General features: G+C 42.0%; 1 protein-coding gene across 9 annotated transcripts in view; it reads left to right on the top strand.

The window, feature by feature from the left end:
- The window catches only part of LOC100301959 (uncharacterized), a 206,519-nt gene extending 188,134 nt beyond the window's left edge, over positions 1-18,385 (top strand). For 8 of the 9 annotated variants that reach the window (XM_018237143.2, XM_018237140.2, XM_041577606.1 and 5 more), the window contains one exon: positions 16,854-18,136. In XM_018237143.2, coding sequence (XP_018092632.1) covers positions 16,854-17,383 — 530 coding nt within the window. In that variant the 3' untranslated portion in view covers positions 17,384-18,136. 9 annotated transcript variants of the gene reach the window in all.
- The last annotated feature ends 4,734 nt before the right edge of the window (positions 18,386-23,119 follow it).

Below are 23,119 nucleotides of genomic sequence, written 5' to 3'. Positions count from 1 at the left end.
CATTGAAGTTACACTGCTTCATGATACATCTATAATACACGAACACCATGAATCTTATAAATTATATCCTTCTAAACGGTGAGTTCTGATGTCATCAGTTATAAACGGTGAGTAGTGATGTAATTTGTGTCACATGACTCACTAACACTTGTGTATTATAATAAAGTACCCCCTGTTGCAAAATATAAGGATATTAGAAGTAACCTCGGAGTTCCATGACCTGTATATGGCCTTCAGCCTCGTGTTTTTATATGGTCATGAAACTCCTCGGTTACTTATAATATCCTTATAATTTACGGGGGGTACTTTATTCACTATATCCCTATATCACTATATCCACTAAAAAAATTGTGCACAAGTTGTGTTGTGGTGATCTGCTCCCTTATTGGACGTAGCACTTGCATTTATAAATGAGGCTTCTTGTCTTTCAAGTCGCTTACATTGATGCTCATTTTATTTTATAAACTAGTTAAATCTCTTTTTATCTCCTCAATATGAGTCTGTAGCAGGTGTAGCTTATTAGGTGCTCATTATAGTCACAGTCTGTGTTTGTAGGAGAGAGAGCTGCTGAGTTGCTTTCTTCTATTTATGTTCTAATATCTTGCACTGATGAGATAGAAACAGGCTGTCTGCAAGTTTCCTAATTTGGAAATCCAGACAGGAACTTTTCACCCAGGCAGCCCTTCCAAAAACCGGGCTGTGAAATCAGGACAGGTGGCAACCCTATTCTGGATACATAGTTGGCTAAAGGGACATAAAGGAGTGATTTGCATGACTCCGACCCTAATGCCCTATGTGAGAGTTAAACTCTTATTTTGGGTATTAAGGCAGTGCTATGTATATGGCACGAGGCAAGTAAATACCTTCTGTTTTCAGAAGTACTTATGCTTCATGTTTTACATGTGAAGGGCTTTTTGGCTCCTTTTAGCCCATCTCACCATAACCAGGCTAGGTTCTTTTCTATATAAGCATTTTCCAACAACAAACCAAGAGAGTCCCTTTAGGAGTCTTTAATAGGTTATGTTATTAGTAGCTATGGAAAATGTACCTACCAACCATCCTACCCCCTAAACCAAACTCCAGCCATAATGCCTCCCCCCCTCCCAACTGAAGCTATTCCCAGCCAAATCTCTCTGTAATACTGAGACTATAACAAGACATAGGTGCCTTGGTGGCAATCAATTTGTCCCTTGTACCAAGCTATATTTGTAGGAAAGAAGCTCCTCGCGTGAGACTTCTCTGCTTCTCTTTATACAGTTTATTCTAAGACTAAAATGTTTACACCTATGTCGGTGCTACTAAGCAGGTGGCAGCCATTTCATTGCTGTGTTGATGTCCATGAGATGGATGCTTGGCATTTTGTCTAGCGTAATCATTTATGATAAATGTAGCATACCGCTGTTGAGCTTACCATGGAGATTCCAGACATCAGTGTCTAAAATGACATGGGAGCAATGTAACGAGGGAGTCTAGTTTTAGACCATGGAACTTACCTGTCATGGAAAGGACCATTTACAATACTCAATACACACACTCTCTAAGGAGGCAATAGAGAGCATAAACTAAATAGACCCCACGGTCGCAGGGGAGCCTGGATTGTGCGGATCAGTTGCCTCTGCAGCCACAATAGTCTGCTGGTTCAGACAGACACATGAGGGAGCAGAGGGACATGTGCAAAGGAGGAGGTACACTGGTATTACAGCATGCTGGGACACTCTGAAGATTTCCTTGCAGACGGGGCAGCGGCTGTCTGGTACCCGCTGTGTATATTATTTAGTAAGAATGTGTGAACAGGTGTAGGTATGGGATCTGTCATGCAGAAAGCTCCGAATTGTGTGAAGACCATCTCCAATAGTCTCCATATTAAGCACATCTAATTTTTAAAGTGATTTACTTATTCTCTGTAATAATATAAAAGTTCTTTGTACTCAATCCCAACTAAAATATAATTAATCCTCATTCGCATTCTGCTTTAATACATTCTAACAACACACATCAGGGAATGCGTTACAGTTCAGCCCCCTTTTGCCTTCATTCATTCACTCAGCTATAATGTGACGCGTTAGATTAGTGAATGTTTGTGGAGCCTGCCGTTCCATATATTACAGACAGACCTTTGGACTGAGTAACCTCCGAGTAAAACTCCCCGATTGAATATTGCAGTTATCAGAACTGACCATTGTGTAGGTACAGCAGACCAGAGCCATTCACTCTGCATGTATTTAAATAAAGAGAAACAGATGGTCACTTGCATGAGCAAGTTTTCATGATTTCTTCTTTCAGACCTGCTTCCTGTTTTTGGTGTTCCTTTTAAGATGCAGGGTGGTGAGATCCCAATAACCCAAAGATTTAAGGCTTATGACATACAGTATGCTGACAGAGAACAACCTGGTGCCGACCATGCCTCCTGCATTGACTAAAATGGAAATCCACTGGTACAGGGAGAGCTTGGTCTGAGGACTCCCATTTTAGACAATGGCAGGAAGTACAGCAGTTGTGCAGAATGGAGAACCTCTTAACAAACAATAATATTTATCAGGGTAAGAAAAATATAAATTAATGTATTAGGGATGCACCGAATCCAGGATTCAGTTTGGGGTTCGACAAGGATTCAGCCTTTTTAAGCAGGCCGAACCGAATCCTAATTTGCATATGTAAATTAGGGGTAGGGAGGGAAATCACATGACTTTTCATCACAAAACAAGGGAGTGAAAAAAATGTTCACACTCAATGAAAAGCATGTAGCATCTGTATGAGTTCTTTATTAATAATTAATGATCAGCTGAGTTCCATATTAAATTAGTATGATGTAGACCAGGGGTGCCCAAAAGGTAGATCAGGATCTACCAGTAGACCTTTATATGGTGATCAGTAGATCTGAAGACACTGTTAACAAACAGCTTGTCTAAAGGTGGCCATAGACACAAAGATCTTTCCCCGATATGCCATTAACGAGCATGGCTATGTCGGGGGGTATGTATCATTTTTAAAAATTTGGATTATTTGGATAAAATGTAGTCTTTGGGAGACAGCCATTCCGTAATTCGGAGCTTTCGGGATATCGGGTTTCCGGATAAGGGATCTTATACCTGTATAGGAATAGTTGTTTGCACAAATCAATATTTAAGCAATATTTTCCATTGAACAAAAAGCTAACAATGCCTTTATGAATGTAGATCATAATGGGACAACAACATTAAAGGCTGAACTCCTCGGCACAACGTCTTCAGATCTATGCAACAAGACGGATGTGCTGAATATAATGTAAGTAAAAGAAATATAGCACTTACAAACTGCATGCATCTGTAATGACACGACTTTCGGATGAAGACGCAACGTGCGGCGTTCGGATGTATGCAGTTTGTAGGTGTTATATTTCTATTACATTATATTCGGCGCATTTGTCTTGTCGCATGCGCTTCCTCTCAGCGCATCGGATCTGAAGACGTCGCGCCGTGGAGTTCAGCCCTAAAAGTAGACCTCGCATTATTATGGGCACCCCTGAATTGGGCTTCATTTTTAATTTTGTATTGTTTTTCAATTATTAAGGTTTTTTTTAAGCAGCTCTCCAGTTTAGTATTTCAGCATGAAAATATGACAAGCGGAGAATAGGAATACGAATAGGAGAGGCCTGAATTAGTAGTTTAAGTATAAAAAAAAAGTAGCAATAACAATAAAACTTTAGCCTCACAGAACAATCATTTTTGTGTACAGGTGTCAGCGACCCCCATTTGAAAGCTGGAAAGAGTCAGAAAAGTATGATGTAGGCCATGATCGCCTGATATAATTTGCACTTGGTCTTATTTTTGTGGTTCCTTAATTATTTAGCTTTTTTTGTTCAGCAGCTCTCCAGTTTGACATTTTAACAGGTTTCTAGGGTCCAATTCACCCAGCAACCTGGTAGTGGTTTTAATAAGAGACTGGAATATGAATAGGACAGGACTAGTCCAAGTAACAAAAAGTAACAATAACTATAAAGATGTAGCCTCAGCAAGCAATGTTTATTTTGTTGACGGAGTCGTAACTTCATAACACTACTGGCATTTTATCATATCATAAATGTCCCACTTTAATCAATATGATTCTTCTGTGACTTCCTTGATCATCCAGACACTGCAATGTTACTGGTCAGGACAGAGAAGACTGTAAAGTTGGCCATACATGGAGAGATCCGCTCATTTATGTCGCCAAACGAGCGGATCTCCCTCCGATATGCCCACCTTGAGGTGGGCAATATTGGGCTGATCCGATCGTGGGCCCTAGGGCCCAACGATCGGATCCTAACGATGCCTAACGGGCGGGACGGGATTTTTTGTCCCATCCGATCGATCTCGATCGGTGAAGCCTGTCGGGGGGCCCCATACACGGGCCAATAAGCTGCCGACACGGTCTGTCGGCAGCTTTTATCGGCCCGTGTATGGCCACCTTTACGGTTATCAGACTTTTTTTCAGGAGCAAATATGCTTTATTCCTTCCTGCATGGAGAGATCACACTTATCACTGCATATAGACTTTCTAGAATCAGTAAATGTGAAGCTATAAAACAGATTTTCTCATTTCTCCCTCATTTTGCCTTATAACTATTCATTTTCGATTTAGACCTTGCCCGGGGGCCAATTTAGATTTAAAATGAGCTGATAGTAGAATTTCCCCCGAGTTCAAAGCTGACGAATCCCATTTTCCAGAGCTCTGACCCTGTCCTGCTACAATGTGAAGTAACCTTCCATTCTTACCAATCATCCTCATGGAGAAACACTGTTGATAGGAGGATGACAGACTAATGTTACAGGCAATTTGGCTGTGACAGTAAAACTGAAGCCAAACTTAAATAAGCAACAGCTGAATGAAAATTAAACCATGAACTGAGTAAGCGAGAACCCGATCATCCTATTGGTCATCTGAACTCTTTGTCATAGCATTGCCTTTATTCTTTGCAAAGAGTACCATTTTGCATGTAAAGTTGATTCCATTGTGCAGGGGAGGTAAGGTATGGCTCCACTGCTTCCTAATTCTCCAAAACACACCCCTTTATCTAATGCTACAGCCATAGGATATAACAATATTTAAGTATAAAATATGTCATCATTTTACCCTAATCCCTGGCCTTTAACCTTCCCAAAAATCCAGCCTGAAAGAGGCCCATCAAAACATGAACACTGCTCTTCTAGATTATCCACTGTTTAACCAATGGCTCCCATGTTTAGAACGTAGCAAATACTAGCCCATGAGAGGACATATAGTCCAGTCGCTAGCACTACGTGTCAATTCTGGGCATGTTGACACAGCATTTTCAATACAGGCGTAGGATCCATTATCTGGAAACCCGTTATCCAGAAAGTTGTGAATAATGGAAGGGCCTTCTCTCGTAGACTCCATTTTAATAAAATAGTCTAAGTTTTTAAACACATTTTCCTTTTTCTTTGTAATAATAAAACAGTGCCTTGTACTTGATACCAACTAAGATATAATTAATCCTTATTGGAGGCAAAACAGTTCTACTGGGTTTAATTAATGTCTAAATTCATTTTTAGTCGAACTTAATATATGGAAATCCAAATTATGGATTATCTGGAAAAACCTGGTCCCATAAATTTAATTTAAAAAAAACGCAGTGGGCAAAATGCCCTGAATTGTTGTGTGTGCCATAGTCCTATATATTGTTCTGCGCATAGCAGTGCGAATGGGCACCCATTTTATGTTTTTCAAACCTTGCAATGAATGAAGGGGAAAATGATGTGCATAAGGGTGCTTTATTGAAGCAATTCAGAAGTTGTCTTTACTAAAGAAGTGCTGGTGGCTTACATGGCCAAATCGAGTTAGTCTGCAGAGGGGGAAATGGTGTTCCTATGATTGTGTTTCAGAGGCATTCCTAGGCTAGCACAGGGTCAGAAGAGTTATTGCACTGTGACTATTACCTTGAAAGGGGCAGGATGACACATAAAGAGCCTATAGCAGAGACTCATCCTCTTCCAAGTATTAACCCTGAATAGGTTGGCCCCAGACAAAATTATTTTTTTCTTGTTTTATTTAGTGCACGCCGGTCACTAAGTGTCAGGGCCCGAAGGCTCTGTTGTAGTGTGGACCAAGGAGGAGACAACAACACCAAGTTCGCGGTACAAAAGGATTTATCAGAAGAATAGTCGTAATCAGGCAAATGGTCAATACAGGCGGCAAGGATCAGAATCGATGAAACAGGCAAGAAGTCGGTACACGGTTTGCAGAATATCAAGAAATCACACCCAGGAACTATACAAGATAGACCTATAATTGGGCAAGGACAGAAAGGGCACTTGGAATTAAATAGTCCAAAAGTTGGCGCCAAACTTGACGCATTGACGTCATGACGCCGACGGACGCCGGCGCACATTCTGGCGCCGGCGTCCATTCCGTCGCCGGCGACCAATCCTGGGGCGACACGTTTCTGACGCAGTCATATTACGACCAAGAAGAGCCACATGGTGGAGCAGGAGGTCGCCATCTTGGATGTCCCGTGGGGTAAGTTCTTTACTTTCCATTACAGTACCCCCCTCCTTAGGGGGGGCCTCAGGACCACCGAGGCTAGGAGAAGAAGGAAAAAGTTTGTGGAACTTACGAACCAGGACAGGTGCATGAACGTCCGAGCTTTTCACCCAAGAACACTCCTCTGGACCGAACCCCTTCCACTCGATAAGATATTGAAGAGAGCCTCGGGAAATACGAGAGTCCAAGATTTTTTTGATTTCAAATTCCTTGTGATCGTCAACCAAAACAGGAGCTGGAGAGGAAGAAGAAGAGGGGCAAGACATAGTAGGTTTAAGCAGGGAAACATGAAAAACATTAGGTATCCGCAGCTCAGGAGGAAGTTGAAGACGAACAGCCACAGGGTTGATGATTTCGATGATAGGGAAGGGGCCGATGAATTTAGGACCAAGCTTGGGTGTAGGGATCTTGAGACGAATGTTGCGTGTGGAAAGAAAAACTTTATCACCTGGACTTTATGGAGGGGAAGAAATCCTTCTTTTATCAGCAAACTTTTTCTGCACCAGGGAACTCTTCTCTAAGTTTGCAGCAGTAGCATGCCAAATAGCCAACATGTGAGCAGCTTGGTCATTAGCCGCAGGCACATTGGTAAGAAGAAAATCTTGGGAAAAAGCCAAAGGATTGAGACCATAAACACAGAAGAAAGGAGACTTTTGGGAAGAAGAATGCAGAGCGTTGTTGTGGGCAAATTCAGCCCAGGGAAGAAGATCCGACCAATCATCCTGGCACAAGGACACATGACAACGAAGAAACTGTTCCAAAGCCTGATTGACCCGTTCTGCGGCTCCATTAGACTGTGGGTGGTAGGCAGAAGAAAATTGAAGGGAAATGTTAAGAGCTTTGCAAAGAGATCTCCAGAACTTGGAAATAAACTGGGAACCCCGATCAGACACAATCTCGGCAGGAAACCCATGGAGACGAAATATGTGTTTGATGAAAAGTTCAGAGAGTTCGGGAGCAGAAGGCAGTTTCCGAAGGGGCGTGAAGTGAGCCATTTTGCTGAATCTGTCGATCACCACCCAGATGACAGTGTGACCAGACGAAACAGGGAGATCGACAATGAAATCCATCGCCAAGTGAGTCCAAGGTCGAGATGGAATGGGAAGTGGCAAGAGTAAACCCTTGGGGGGGGAATGTCCGGACTTGGAAACAGCACAAGTGGAACAGGACAAAACGAAGTCTTTGACATCTTTCCTTAGGGTCGGCCACCAGACCAAACGAGACAGGAGCTCGGTTGTCTTCTTAACCCCTGGATGACCGGCCTGTTTGGAACTGTGAGCTTGGGATAAAATGTCATGACGAAATTCCGGAGGGACAAAGGCAACACCAAGAGGAGTCTCTACAGGAGCCGAAGACTGAGCAGAAAGTAACTGAGAGGCACATGAGGGAAACAAGGCAGCAATAATCTTGGTAGAGGGCACAATGGGTACAGGATCTTCGGGGCAGGAATCTTCAGGAGCAAAGCTTCTGGACAGAGCATCAGCCTTTCTGTTTCTGGAGCCAGGACGAAAGGTGATAATAAAATTAAAACGAGAAAAGAAAAGTGCCCACCTGGCTTGTCGGGGATTGAGGCGCTTGAGGGATTGGATAAATTCAAGGTTTTTGTGGTCGGTAAAGATTGTCACCGGAATAGAAGAACCCTCAAGCAAATGTCTCCATTCTTCCAAGGCCAACTTAACGGCAAGTAGCTCCCGATTGCCTACATCATAGTTCTGCTCAGGGGAAGAAAATTTTTTGGAGAAAAAGGCACAAGGGTGGAGTTTACCGTCAGAAGAAGATCTTTGAGATAGAACTGCTCCAGCTCCTACATCAGAGGCATCGACTTCAATGAAGAAAGGTTGAAGGGGTTCAGGGTGTCTGAGAATTGGAGCAGAAGAAAAGGCTTCCTTGAGGGTCTTGACGGCTTCGAGAGCTTGAGGAGGTTGAGGTTTGTTCCCTTTACGGATCAGGGCAAGGATTGGATGGATCTTGGAAGAAAAGTTTTTGATAAATTGTCTATAATAGTTGGCGAAGCCAATAAATCTCTGAACTGCCTTGACGCTGGTAGGAAGGGGCCAATCCAAAATTGCAGAAACTTTGGCGGGGTCCATCTTAAAACCTTGAGGAGAAATGATGTAGCCAAGAAAAGGAATGGAAGAAACTTCGAAGGTGCATTTTTCCAATTTGGCAAAAATATTGTTTTTCCTCAACCTGGAAAGAACTTCACGTACTTGGCAACGATGATCAAAAAGGTTTTTGGAAAAAATAAGAATGTCGTCTAAGTACACGACCACACACTGTCCCAAAAGATCACGAAAAATGTCATTGACCAATTCTTGGAAGATCGCAGGAGCATTGCAAAGCCCGAAAGGCATGACGAGATACTCGTAATGGCCATCACGAGTATTAAAAGCGGTCTTCCATTCGTCTCCCTCACGAATCCGAATAAGATTGTAGGCCCCTCGTAGATCCAGCTTAGTGAAGAAACTAGCCCCCTTGAGTTGATCAAAAAGTTCAGAGATGAGAGGAAGAGGATATCTGTTCTTTACGGTGATTTTATTTAACCCCCTGTAGTCAATGCAGGGCCGTAGACTACCGTCTTTCTTTTCAACAAAGAAGAACCCTGCTCCGGCAGGGGAGGTAGAAGGACGAATAAATCCTCTCTGAAGATTCTCCTGGATATAGGACTTCATAGCAGAAGTTTCGGAGGGAGAAAGCGGATAAGTGCGGCCTCGGGGAGGCATGGAGCCGGGTAAAAGTTCGATAGGACAATCATAGGGACGATGAGGTGGGAGAGTCTCAGCGGACTTCTTATCAAAGACATCGGAAAAGGCTTGGTACACAGGAGGGAGAGAAGAACTTGAAGATACTGAAGAAACTTTGACAACAGGAACAGCAGGTAAACAGTTGTGTATACAAAATGGACTCCAACGGGAAATTTGAGAAAAGGACCAGTCAATGACCGGATTATGAACACACAGCCAAGGCAATCCCAGGACAACGGGAGTTGAAGGGCAGTCGATAAGAAGAAAAGACAGTCTTTCCAAATGCATAGTGCCCACTTTGAAGGAGAGTTCTTGAGTAGACTGTGAGATGATGGCAGAAGAAAGGGGACGATCATCAATCGCCAGGACTCGAAGAGGAGTTGCCAAGGGTTGGAGCGGAATGGTATGATTAACAGCAAAGGCACGATCCATGAAGTTGCCAGCAGCACCAGAATCGAGGAAAGCCCGAGAAGAGATCTTCTTGGAGCCGAACTGGATTTGGACAGGAAGAAGAAAGCGTTGAGCAGAGGAATGGGGAGGAGAACAAATTCCACCCAGGTAAGTCTCCCCAAGCTTACCTAGGTGTTGGAGTTTCCCGGCTTCACTGGGCATTCCTGGGCGAAGTGGGCTTTTCCCCCACAGTAGAGGCATAACCCAGCGGCCCTTCTCCGGAGCTTCTCCTGTTTGGAAAGGCGTGCCCGCCCGATCTGCATTGGTTCTTCAGGTGGTAAAGAAGAGGTAGCAGGTGCCGCAGGAGGAGGAGGAGGAGAAAGGTTGGAAGCCGGACTGGGAAGTAAGGGTCTTTGGAAGCGTGGCGCCAGGGTGGGTTGGTACCTGGAAAACTTCGACCTGGAACTCCCTCTGTCGGGTGTCAACCTTCACAGCCAACGCAACAAGGTCCTCCCATCGGGAAGGAATCTCACGAGAAACAAGATCGTTCTTGATGCGCATCGCCAGGCCGTTGTAGAAGGCAGCCTGGTATCCGTCATTATTCCACGAAGTTTCTGCCACGAGGGTTCGGAATTCGATGGCATATTCCGGAACAGAACGAGTGCCTTGCTGCAGCTGGAATAAACGAGCCGAGGCAGAAGTAGCCCGACCAGGAGCATCGAAGACTGTGCGAAGATCCTGGATGAAGGCCTTGGCATCATCGATTACCGGATCTTCCTTCTCCCAAAGAGGAGAAGCCCACTCCAGAGCTTTCCCTTGCAGGCGGGTAATAATATAGCCCACTTTAGCTCGCTCCGAGACAAACTGACCTGGAAGCAGGGTGAATTGGATCTCACACTGGTTGATGAAACCACGGCATGATTCCGGATCACCGCTATACAGAGGAGGTGCAGGGATGCGAGGCTCGGAAACCTGGAGCGGAGTTGCAGGAACCGGCATAGGGACTGGAGCCACAGGAGATAAAGCAGATAATTTCTCCAGGATTGCTTCAAGTGCCTGGCCGAAGTGGGTTTGCTGGGCTTCATAGGTGTGCATACGGGAAGCCAATCCACGAACGGCTCTGCCGACATCAGTAGGAACTTGGGGCTCCTCAGAGGGGTCCATGGCCCAATTATACTGTCAGGGCCCGAAGGCTCTGTTGTAGTGTGGACCAAGGAGGAGACAACAACACCAAGTTCGCGGTACAAAAGGATTTATCAGAAGAATAGTCGTAATCAGGCAAATGGTCAATACAGGCGGCAAGGATCAGAATCGATGAAACAGGCAAGAAGTCGGTACACGGTTTGCAGAATATCAAGAAATCACACCCAGGAACTATACAAGATAGACCTATAATTGGGCAAGGACAGAAAGGGCACTTGGAATTAAATAGTCCAAAAGTTGGCGCCAAACTTGACGCATTGACGTCATGACGCCGACGCCGGCGTCCACACGTTGGCGTCCTGACGCCGGCGCACATTCTGACGCCGGTGTCCATTCCGTCGCCGGCGACCAATCCTGGGGCGACACGTTTCTGACGCAGTCATATTACGACCAGGAAGAGCCGCATGGTGGAGCAGGAGGTCGCCATCTTGGATGTCCCGTGGGGTAAGTTCTTTACTTTCCATTACACTAAGGAGCTGCTAACCCTTGAGCGCAAAGAAGGTGTGCTGCAACCTACCCCACCCCCAAACATTATTCCTCTTGTGCCAAAAATGTTAATACTATTAATATATAAATAGCATAATGGGGCATGCAGCAAATGTATTTCTACATATGTCCCCTCCAAACTGGAAAGGGTGAATGTGTATATCATACAGCTTTTGACTTCTTCCAAGACCTTCTTGACTGAAGAACTTGGCTCACAAGAGATTTGGGGTTGAAAGCAGTCGGCACAGTTGTAGGAAGAATGAGGGTTGACCAACCTGATCATAATCTGTTAAGATGTATTGTAGTTAGAACCAGACCATAAACCAGGAAATATATCTAATGGCAGGACTGTACCTTTGGGGGTTCTAGGGTTAAAGCAGCTTTGCATGGCCATGCTCTCATCTGGTTTTAATACAACACCATACAGTCCTTACTGCACCATCAGATCAGATGGTTGACAGCTGTTTTTTTTTTTACACCACTTATGTCAAATATGGCAAAGCACTGGTTAAAGCCATAGCCAACTTGAAATAAATATGTATAATTATACTGAAAGAATTTGAAGCTGTCATTGAAGAATGTATGATTGCTTCTGTTCCATAATCTGTGGGACTGGGGTGCCAGGGGCCCACCACAAAACCATAGGCCACTCTCACACTATTCATATAAATTCATATTATATTTTAATTTGTTATATATTCATATTGAAATGGGGTATGGCCATGGTAAAGACACACAAGGCAAATGTGTATGTGAGCAGGAGGGCCCACTGGAAGTTTTACTGGTATCACGGTAGGCAAGTCTGACACCGTCCATAGTATACCAGGTTAGTAAGAAACCCCAGACAGATCTTTACCCCTTATTCACATTTTATGCTTTCTGCCCCATTCATGTCACTCACAATCAGATGGGTTTGAAATGCGTTTCTGCATTGTCCTGATTTTCTCCAGACCAAAAATCATATTCACATTTTGCATGGAAATCGTATGTACATTTAGATAACATTATTATTTTCTTTAGGCGTTGTTAGCTGTGTCTAGCTCTATCTTGGTAGAAAATAGTAAATAATGGCTGCATGCCATTCTTTCCATGATGGATTACAAACTGGCAAACAGAATGTTGCTACACTTTATATTCTATTTGCTGATTTTTACAAAGAAGAAGTAGAAATATAGGCACAGTTGGAAGCCACACCTATGAAAAAAATACAGTGTAATCTGTATTCATGTATGGCACTTGATATTGTGCAGCAGCAGCATAGATATAAGCATCACTGGGCAGCCATTGCCTGTTTCTGGAACTGCAGTCTGATTACTGGTGTCTCAAGCAGAGGGTGGCATAGTGCCTTGGGCAAGTTCATTACAATCAGAGTCCAAGTGTTACAGACGAGCCCATTATTCACTGTGCCCCTCCTCATTGTTGAACATTGCCGTGTGTTCCCGTAATACACACAATGTCTTTATATTCGAGTAAATGTTTCCACTGAAGCTGCGAAAAGTTGTTTTGCATTGCTCTCTTATTCATTTCTGGATACATGTCCATCTGTGCTTAAGCAGACACCTTCCGAGAAAGATCTTAGAAAGGGAGGAACACGGCGCTTATTCCCATAAGCTACTAGGAAGCAGCACACAAAATACAGTATGTGGTCATTTATAAATGGCTTCTTCATTGGAATGACACACAATGATCTTTGCAGTCGACTTCGGTTTCAGCTCGCATGCCAGTTTCTAATGTTTAACAGCCTTCTCTGGAACAGAAGCTGCCTACAACTTTAAGCTGCCCATATGTGTACAACATGTTTCATATTTAGTGCATGGATGTTGGATAGATGATCCTGACCAATATACATGTAGCATACATACCATTCCATCTGCTGACTCCAGTTCATGGAGCAAATGAAGTGGAGCCACAGAAGGCTGTTAGGCTAAACAGTACAGGATTGGTCAGCGTATGGCCACATTTAACCATATACATATTCTGCATGCCGCAAAGCTTGCTTTATTGTAGTGTACAACTAGGCAGATGGGACAGTGTTCCCAAAATTATTAATTATGAAAAAATGTTTACATAGCACATTATTTGACTAGTGCTGGCCCACAAGTTACATGTATTTGGGCAGACTATAATTTCTGAAATCATACTATCCAAAGAAAGTGGAGTTCTTATGTAGGTTAGGAGTTTTGAAACTCTGATGGGAAATCTCTGCTTGCCTGAAGTTGGACTTTCCTGCTCTGAGACCATTAGTCTTTTTGTTTTTCCTTGTCTCGTTCCCATTCCTTGGGTTCCACTACAGTGGCCAGGCCCCCGTGCACCTGCTTGACCAATGGTAGTTTGATTCCTGATCACAATCCAATGAACTCTCTCCCTGCCTGATCCATTGTCTGGCCAGCATCCAAAACACCAGCTCGGTCGGGGCTGTATTGGCCAAATCTGCTCATTTGTCTCTAGTTCAAAGTACACTGTAGCACACCACAACTTCAGAATTAGTGCTTTAATGGCTCTATTAGTATATACATACAAGATAACTTTTTGGGCCCCACGGGGCCCTTTCTCAAGCCTGAGAATGACCCAAAATACACTGTAATATAGTAAGGCAAGAGGGAGGGGAATAGGAGGGATGTAGTTGAAGGTGGAAATCAATTCATAGGTTGTAAGACTTGGTATGTCCGCTAGCTCTATAGCAGTGATCCCCAAGCAGTGGCTTGTAAAAATGTGTTGTTCACCAATCAATTGGATGTTATTTCCAATGGCCTTAAAGCAAGTGAATATTTTTCAATTCTAAAGCTTTAGTTGCATAAAAATCATATGCACCGCCAAACAGAGCCTCCTGTAGGCTGCCAGTCCACATAAGGGCTACCAAATAGCCAATCACAAGGCCATATTTTACATCCACAGGATGTGTTGCATGCTGGTGTTGCTCTCTAACTTTTTTTTTTTACATTTGAATGTGGCTTGGCTGACGGGTAAAAAGGTTTGGGGACCCCTGCTCTATAGGGTCAGTGAATGTTTATTTGGTGATATCCACAGTTTGGATTTTGGGTCAGTCATGGCACTAGCCAGTCTAGTTTCCCCTTATGAAAGATGTGTGTCTCAGAGAGAATAATGTCCACAGCATTTACCAGCAAGTGTTGTTAAAACTGTCACATGAACATGTCAAGATGGAGACTTTCTCCTCTGTGGCCCCTGTAAAAAGTCGTATTCTATTTTACTTTAGGAGCTAGGAAAATAAAAGAAAGGCTTACTTAATGCACAGACTATTATTACTTCTTTTCATTTAATCATTTGAGAGGGAGCTGCCATTTTTTGACAATGATCAATTTGAAATTTGTATGAATTATTGGCCTGCGGGGTTAAGAGGTTTTGCCTGACTTCCTTCACTACAAAGGACTTTTTGTTGAATTTTTTTTTTTTAAAAAAAGTGCTATATGCATTATCTTACATTTTACTGATGTTTAAAACATCAGCACTCAGTAGCAATATCATGATGTTCAGCTCCATATGGCTGATCCCACTTCTATGGATAAATACAAATTTCAGAGCAAAGGAATGCTCTGTGTGTGCGCAGTAAGCTTTGCTGTCATGCTTTTCTCTTTTCCTCAAGTGAAGGCTATTGAAGATACATATGGTATATTTCCCAGAAGCAAAGTCTAAGGTTGCCTCTCTTTTGTCTTCACAGCGTCTAACATGGCAAGTGCTTTCAGCGCCGAACGAGTTAGAAAAGCCTAGTGATGCAATTTCACTAAACTTTTTATTTAGCACCTAAGGGAGACCGAGCAAGGAGCGCAGCTTGAGAAACCATTACAAGTCTCAGCAGGGAGCGCGTAGGCTGATTATTTTTATGGCAAGCGGTCAATTTGAGAGCTCTGTTTCATCTTGCTGTCAAAGAATCCTGATGTTAATGAGAGTGCTGAGATTTAAACATCTGATAGCAAGCAGTTAGCTCGAGTTTCAACCACATCCGAAGTTCTGTGCATTTAGGCCTTCTAAAGTAAAACTATGGGAAAAAAAAGAAAAGAAAAACGAATCCAGAGAAGATAAATGGATCAGAGCCAGACATTTCCATCTAATCCAGCAGTGTCATCCAGCGACCGTAACCAGACACGTGTTTGTTTATCATTTGCAGCTAGGTTTGCCACCTTTTCTGTAAAAAATACCGGCCTTCCTATATATTTATCTTTTTTCTCTATTAGTAACATTAGGATCAACCATAATTTTTACTGGCCAGGCCGGTAATATACCAGCCAGGTGGCAACCCTATTTGCAGCAGATCAAATGAAACACATTAGAACCTTTTTAAAGATTGAACTGAATGCTAGTGGAATTGTTTAGGAAAAGCAAACACGATGTGAGCTGTGTACAAATTACTGGCACGTCTCCAAAAGCCCTAGAACCGATGGCCGGCATTCATTTTTCTGGTTCTGCAGTCAAATTCCGCCTTATCAAGTGCAATTGTGTCATTTATCACATGCAGTCTAGTAAATGAGCTGTGAATGTTTTCTTAGTGACTTAGAGAGACAAACGGTTTCATTTCAAGGGGTTGTTCACCTTCAAATTAACTTTTAGTATGATGTTGAGAGTGATATTCTAAAACAATTTGCTATTGGTTTTCATTGTTTATTATCTGTGGTTTTGAGTTATTTAGCTTCTTATTCAGCAGCTCTCCAGTTACCCTAGCAACTATGCATTGATTTGAAAGAGAGACTGAAATATGAATAGGAGAGGCCTGAATAGAAAGAGGAGTAATAACAAGTAGCAGTAACAATACATTTTAGCCTTACAGAGCATTTGTATTTTAGATGGGGTCAGTGACCCCCTTTGAAAGCTGGATAGAGTCAGAAGAAGGCAGCACATAGTTCAAAAACAATTTTTAAAATAAACGAAGCTATTTGCTTAAGATTAGCCATTCTATAACATACTAAAAATGAACTGAAAGGTGAACCACCAAAAATACATTGTGTCCCTAAAAGTTGCCTTTTGTTCCTCAGTAGTAATTTTGCTTTATGTTTACTTATTATAGATGCAGAACATTTATCAGGAAAAAATGGAACAATGAAAAAACAAAATAATGAGCAAATATTTTTATGCCCTTTTTGCTCCTTGTTTAAAATCATTTCAACTACTTCATTTTTTTTACATTTTCATTATTTAATTTTTCCTTGTATTTTGGCTAAAACTTTCCATGAAAAGAAGCTGGACTTTACATATAGCGCTTGAGTCCTAGGTTTGTTTCCAGCCAGGACCCTTTTGTTTGGGTTTTCTCCAGTTTCCTCACAAATACAGGAAGGTTAATGGGCTCCAGGTAACATTTTCTATAGTGTGTGTGTAAATGTGATAAGGACATTCAATTGTAACCTACACTGGGGCAGATACCAATGTGAACAATGAATAATTACTGAAAAGAGGTTTGGAATATGTCATATAAACAAGCATATAATAATCACTTAAATTTACACGCTTAAATCATTATCCTACAGTTGGCTTAATGTTTGTATTTTGCTCTCCCCTATGCAGAGATGTCCCCTCTAATTAAAGAGCCATCGCCCATATCAAAGATGAGACCCGTTACTGCCAATGTGACCACTATGCCAGTGAACACTGTAGTATCAAGGCCGCCTCCACAAATCCACATGGCACCACCTCTGTCTCTAGAATCAACAAACAGCTTGTCGGTTAGCTTAGAGAGCCAGTTAGAAGCCTTCTTGGATGGAACTTTACCTTCAGGAAATAACATTCCACACCTCGAAAGCAACAGTGATGACAGAGAAACGTTTTCCCTCATAGACGACCTCAACAATGATCTTCTCGAAAACACTGCCATGCTGGAGCATGAATCTACTCCCATGGAGACCACTGATACACCATTCACAGCAAATAGCTGCTTATCTCTTGATCTCGCTGATGCAAATCTGGACAACATGGAGTGGCTAGACCTAACCATGCCCAATTCTTCATCTTCACTAACACCCCTAAGCTCTACTCTCCCAAGTATGTTTTCCACTGACTTCCTGGATTCCAATGACTTACACTTGCATTGGGAATAGGACTTCTCATGTGGGTGGCATCTAACATTTCATTTTGGCTAATAGGCTTGGGTGCATAGCTGGAACTCAGCTGCCTGCACCAAACGCAAGAGCCGCTGAAGTGTTTTCTCAGATCTCCTGTCCATACCAAACCACTACAGGTCGGCGTTGATGGTAGGTCATATTTGTTGGAAACTGAATGAAACACAAAAATGATAAAGGAATGGTGTACTTTAATGTACAAATATATTGCATAAAAATGCATTTAATTTGTAAAAAGGAAAAAAAATAAGTTTTACAAATTATGAATGTTTCTGTTGACAAAACTGCACTTGACTGTTACTGTGAGCGGGTTGAGCCTATGCGCATTCTGAGACAGAGACCACTGGCTGGTTCAGTGCAACTTTACTTGGGATCGAACCCTGACTAGCATAAATATATGTGTTTTAATCTGTACGGCCATTTCTAGATCCCTTGTAACACAGGATGATGCTTGGCTTTGTTCAACCAACAGCTGTAAGATCCAATGGAAGACTGGGCTGCTTCTATCAAAGAGCCGTAACATTATTGAATACAACAGGCTTCGCTCTCTCTGTAACATGTTTATAATGTAAAGTGGGGGGCGGGGGGTTATCCGTTGCACAAATATATTTTTATTTTATTCCTCTAGGAAAATTGGAAGCTGAATTGTACAGGGGTTTACGAATGTCCTTGTCTCTCTTTGTTTTTATGTGTATTACAGAGGAAACGCACCAATCTTATTAATCGTTTCTTCTAAATGAGCCGTGGTTTCAATATAATGAGGGGAGGTTAACGTAGACTGTAAATACTACGTATCACCCTTATTGCTTTGTCATGAAGACTAAACACACGCACACAAGGAATATATTTTATACTGAATCACTATATACCAGGATAAATGTGTGTATTTCCATAGGATAAATGGAATGGAAAGCATGCACCTCTGTTATGTCTCCTCTCTCTTGCCTGTAGATAACCTTGTCATGATCTCAGCGCAAAATGCGATTTCTCCAAGAAGCACTAATGTTTGTTGGAACATTTCTCCAGTGTTAGACAAGTACGTTCTACTGCTGACTTTTTGGGAATTTGTTTTCTAAATTGCCCCATCGTCAACACTACTGTCTCTTTAAAGGAGAAGGAAAGGTAAAAAGTAAATTAACTTTATCAGAAATGTCTATATAAATACACCAGTAAACCCTCAAAGTAATGCTGCTCTGAGTCCTCTGTCAAAAGAAACCCCACATTTTTTTTACTTCTTTTGTGTACACATGGGCTTCTGTATTAGACTTCCTGTTTTCAGCTTAAACCTCCAGGGCTAGGGCTTGAGCATGCTCAGTTTGCTCCTTTCCCCCCCTCCTCCATTCCCTGCTGTAATGTAAGCACAGAGCTCAGCAGGAGCACTGAGCAGGGAGAGACTCAGGCAGGAAGTTGTCACACCAAGCTAATATGGCAGCTGCTATCCTAAACAAACAGAGACATGTCTAGAACTGTTTGCTCAGGTATGGAAAGCATTCTAAAGAATAAAAATGGTGTTATAGCTTGCCCTGTTGTGGCTAATCTATTGGCAATAAACTGCCTTGGTAGCTTTCCTTCTCCTTTAAGGACCTGCATCAAAGCATTGTACAGATCCTTATAATGTAAATACACAAGTCAAAAACTATATTGTACCCATGCATGTACTATAGAGAGTCATAATTTCTTATACACAAGTATGAAGTCCTATAAGCCTTTTATTTTTGAAAGTGTTTAATGACAAAACATGAACTGACTAGTGGGAGTGGGAAGAGAATGCTTAAGGGCAATAAGTTGCTCTAGAATATGTAATGAATCTGTATCTATGTAGATACAAGGGAAGAGAGTAGCAATTAGAAAGTGGTCTCTTTTTCTGGAATCCTAATGCCACGTACTGTATAGTAAGGCTTCTTTCATTCTACTCGGCCCTTCTTCGTCTGGCCAAGTCAGTTCATTAGACCGCCAACGTGTCTTGCAGCAGGATTTGTTCACAAGTGATCTTTATATATCAAAGTAATGTTGAGCAACAATCTAGTTGTCGTTAAGCTGGCAAACTGGCCAATCAGAGCTTAAGGCTGGCATTCGATTGTTTATATTGGCCATAAGCCATTACAACTGGGCGTTGGAGGCAGAGGCTATATTTAGGGCTGGGAACAGATGCAAAATTCAGTTTGGGCTCTTCTATATAAATATAACCCCTTATATAAATGAAGACATAATTCCTAATAGTTACAAGATACCCCTTTGTTCTACCTGCATGAGCCTTTGAATTGTAAAAAAAAATAAAAAACTGGGTGGTGCTAATTTACCATATGCATCTAGGCCAGTAATCCCCAACCAGTAGCTCATGAGCAACATGTTGCTCTTCAACCCCTTGGCTGTTGCTCCCAGTGGCCTCAAATCAGGTGTTTATTTTTGAATTCCAGGTGTACTGCCAAACAGAGCCTCAATGTAGGCTGAAAATCTACATAGGGGCTACCAAATGGCCAATCACAGCCCTTATTTGGCACCCATACTTGTGTTACTCCCCAACTCCTTTTTCTTCTTCTGAATGTTGCTCACGGGTTTAAAAGGTTGGGGATCCCTGATCTAGCCTGTAACCGTGATTGGTAATGTCTTCTTAGTGAACCTTGCACTAAATAAACATTTTATTTTCCTAGGAACCATGTTTGGCTTCTTTAAATATAGAGAAGCTTTTTTTTTTTGTGTGGTGGCTAATTTCCATTTATTTGATCTTAACCAGTGGAGTACGAGTGCAGATGTTTATATACCGCCTGCTCCACTGACACCTTTGCTTGGAAACCTGCACAATATCTTCATAAACAGCAATTGCAGCAGCGCCCCTTGTGGTGTTAAATAAATGGAATTGTTGAGCATAGAAAGCCAAAGCAAACAGCTTCCAGTCCAAATATGCAGAGAAATGATGTTCTGTGCACACAAACTACCTAGTTGAAGCTAAACATCCCGTTAATATTAATAGGGCAGGTTTATTTATTATTGATTATAAAGTAAAAGTTGAAGCCTTGCCTTGCCTTGGCAAGAAACACAGCTTTTATGTAAATATTTGGGATTCTTTACAGTGGGAAATCCTCTCGGTTCCATTTAGTTCTGTTATGTTACACACATTTTCTTTTCTTTGTTAAATTCCCTTGCCTGCTTTCCTAGATATATACTGTTTTAATATGTTCCCCCGTAGTGGCATTTTATTTATAGAGTTTATCTGACCGTGCAACATGAAGCGTGTGTCAAATCCCACCGAAGGAGACAAACTGGTTTTCCAGGTGATTCATGGAGGGGAAGGAGGAATAGAAGGGACGTGACAGGACCCACATACAATAGCAGCAATGGAGTTACCAGTTGGGGCAGAGAAAAAAACACATTCATACAGATAGAACTTCAAGCTTCATATAACTTGTAGCAAATGCATCAATATTGAGGTCCTTTTACTTTAATGCCCATGGAGCTTTTTATTTTCACATCTTATGTGCCTGGATCCAACATTTCCGCAAAGCCAGCCCTTAGTTTAAGAACATCCTATATCAGAAGATATATAATAAAACAATTGTAGTGCCCTGGCTTGTGTCCTTCAAGCCTATGACTAAGGGGCAGATTTATCAAGGGCCGAAGTGAATTCGAGGGAATTTTCGAAGTAAAAAAATTCGAAATTCGAAGTAATTTTTTGGATACTTCGACCATCGAATAGGATACTACGACTTCGAATTTACTTCGAATTCAATTAGAAGTAAAAGCGTTCGAATATTCAACCATTCGATAATCGAAGTACTGTCTCTTTAAAAAAACTTCGACTTCAATACTTCGCCAAATTAAACCTGCCGAACTGCTATGTTAGCCTATGGGGACCTTCTAGAGCAGTTTTTTGAAAAATCGTTTGATCGATGAAGGAAATCCTTTCGAATTGTTTGATTCAAAGGATTTCATCATTCGATCGAACGATTTTACTTCGACCACAAAACGGTCAAATTCGGTGAAAAAAACTTCGACTTCGATATTCAAAGTCAAAGTAAAGCCATTCGATGGTCGAATTTCGAAGTATTTATCACTTTGAAATTCGACCCTTGATAAATCTGCCCCCAAGTGTCCTAAAGGCACGAAACGCATTAGGCATGAGTTGGTTATACAAATAAAATATCTTTAATTTTTACTTACTATTAGTCTGATCTATGTGTGACCTTTTTGAGTGCCTTGCTCCAACATTTTTGTTTTTCTACATATTGTGTCCTTCAACACCCTGGAATTCATTTCTACCAGCAGCCATAGTACTTAGTAGTGTTTTCTGCAATCTCCTCTTAAGGTGGCCATACACGGGCCGATAAAAGCTGCAGAGAGACCGAGTCAGCAGCTTACTTAATTGAATTCGAAGTAAATTCGAAGTCGTAGTATCCTATTCGATGGTCGAAGTATCCAAAAAATTACTTCGAATTTCGAATTTTTTTACTTCGAAAATTGTGAAACTATATTACCCTTAATTTCTAGAACCCTCACTCAGCAAGCAATACTCTGGTGTTTACAAGTAGCATCTCCTAAAACCAGAAGTTGATTATATTTATGATGTGGTGACTCCCATCAATAGTAGGTGAAGCACCTTGGTTAAGGTGGCCATACACTGAGAGATCCTCTCATTTGGCGAAACGAGCGGATCTCTCCCCGATATGCCCACCTTGAGGTCTTGATCTGAGAAGCCCGTCGGGGGCCCTATACATAGGCAAATGCCTATGTATAGGGCCCCCCGACGGGCTTCTCAGATCAAGACCTCAAGGTGGGCATATCGGGGAGAGATCCGCTCGTTTCGCCAAATGAGAGGATCTCTCAGTGTATGGCCACCTTAACCAAGGTGCTTCACCTACTATTGATGGGAGTCACCACATCATAAATATAATCAACTTCTGGTTTTAGGAGATGCTACTTGTAAACACCAGAGTATTGCTTGCTGAGTGAGGGTTCTAGAAATTAAGGGTAATATAGTTTCACAAGCCAGGTCTAGTAACCCATAGCAACCATTTACTGATCAGTAAAGGCTAGATGCTTATTATTTAGTGCAAATGTTGACTTTTTTTTTGATGATGTTCATCATCCCTTACCAAAAAATATATGTGAGCAGGAGCAGCCTTGTTGTTTAATGGCATTCTCCATAGACCTCAATAATTAAATCTCTGTTCAGTGGCCGAAATTTGTCATGCTGAGGTCTGCTAACCTACTCCCATTCATTTCCAGGCTATGAAACTCCACTTTTCTGATGACTTTTTTTTGTTGGGGGGGGTTAAGGCATCATTGTCAGTACAATCATCTCTAGTGAGATTTGACTTCAATACGTTGTAACAAGGGTGTAGTTGTATTGACGATAACGTTTTCTTGAATCTTGAATGCCTACTAGGGATGATGGTAGTAGAATGTCAAAGTCAAGTGGGGTTGCACCTGCCCGGTAAAAATGTCACTCGATCCCAATGTTATTAATAGGGAAAATGCATAAAAATATAGGAAGGCTGGTATTTTTTTAAAGAGAAGGTGGCAACCCTATAGTCAAGCAATATGGCAGGTTCCACTTATTCTGTCATTGTATAATGCATTTCAAGTCAAGAAAGCCCTATGATTGGGTACCATGCCTGTAGAATATACCTGTAGTATATATTCAGACTGAGAGACTAAAACACCATGTCATTCTGCCAGAGGTGCAGTAGAACACATTCGGGGAATGTAATAAAAGTC

The sequence above is a fragment of the Xenopus laevis genome, chromosome 9_10S (assembly GCF_017654675.1).
Source record: "Xenopus laevis strain J_2021 chromosome 9_10S, Xenopus_laevis_v10.1, whole genome shotgun sequence".
NCBI lineage: Eukaryota > Metazoa > Chordata > Amphibia > Anura > Pipidae > Xenopus > Xenopus laevis.
Note: the sequence above shows the minus strand (reverse complement) of the source record. Positions and strands in the feature narration are given on the sequence as shown.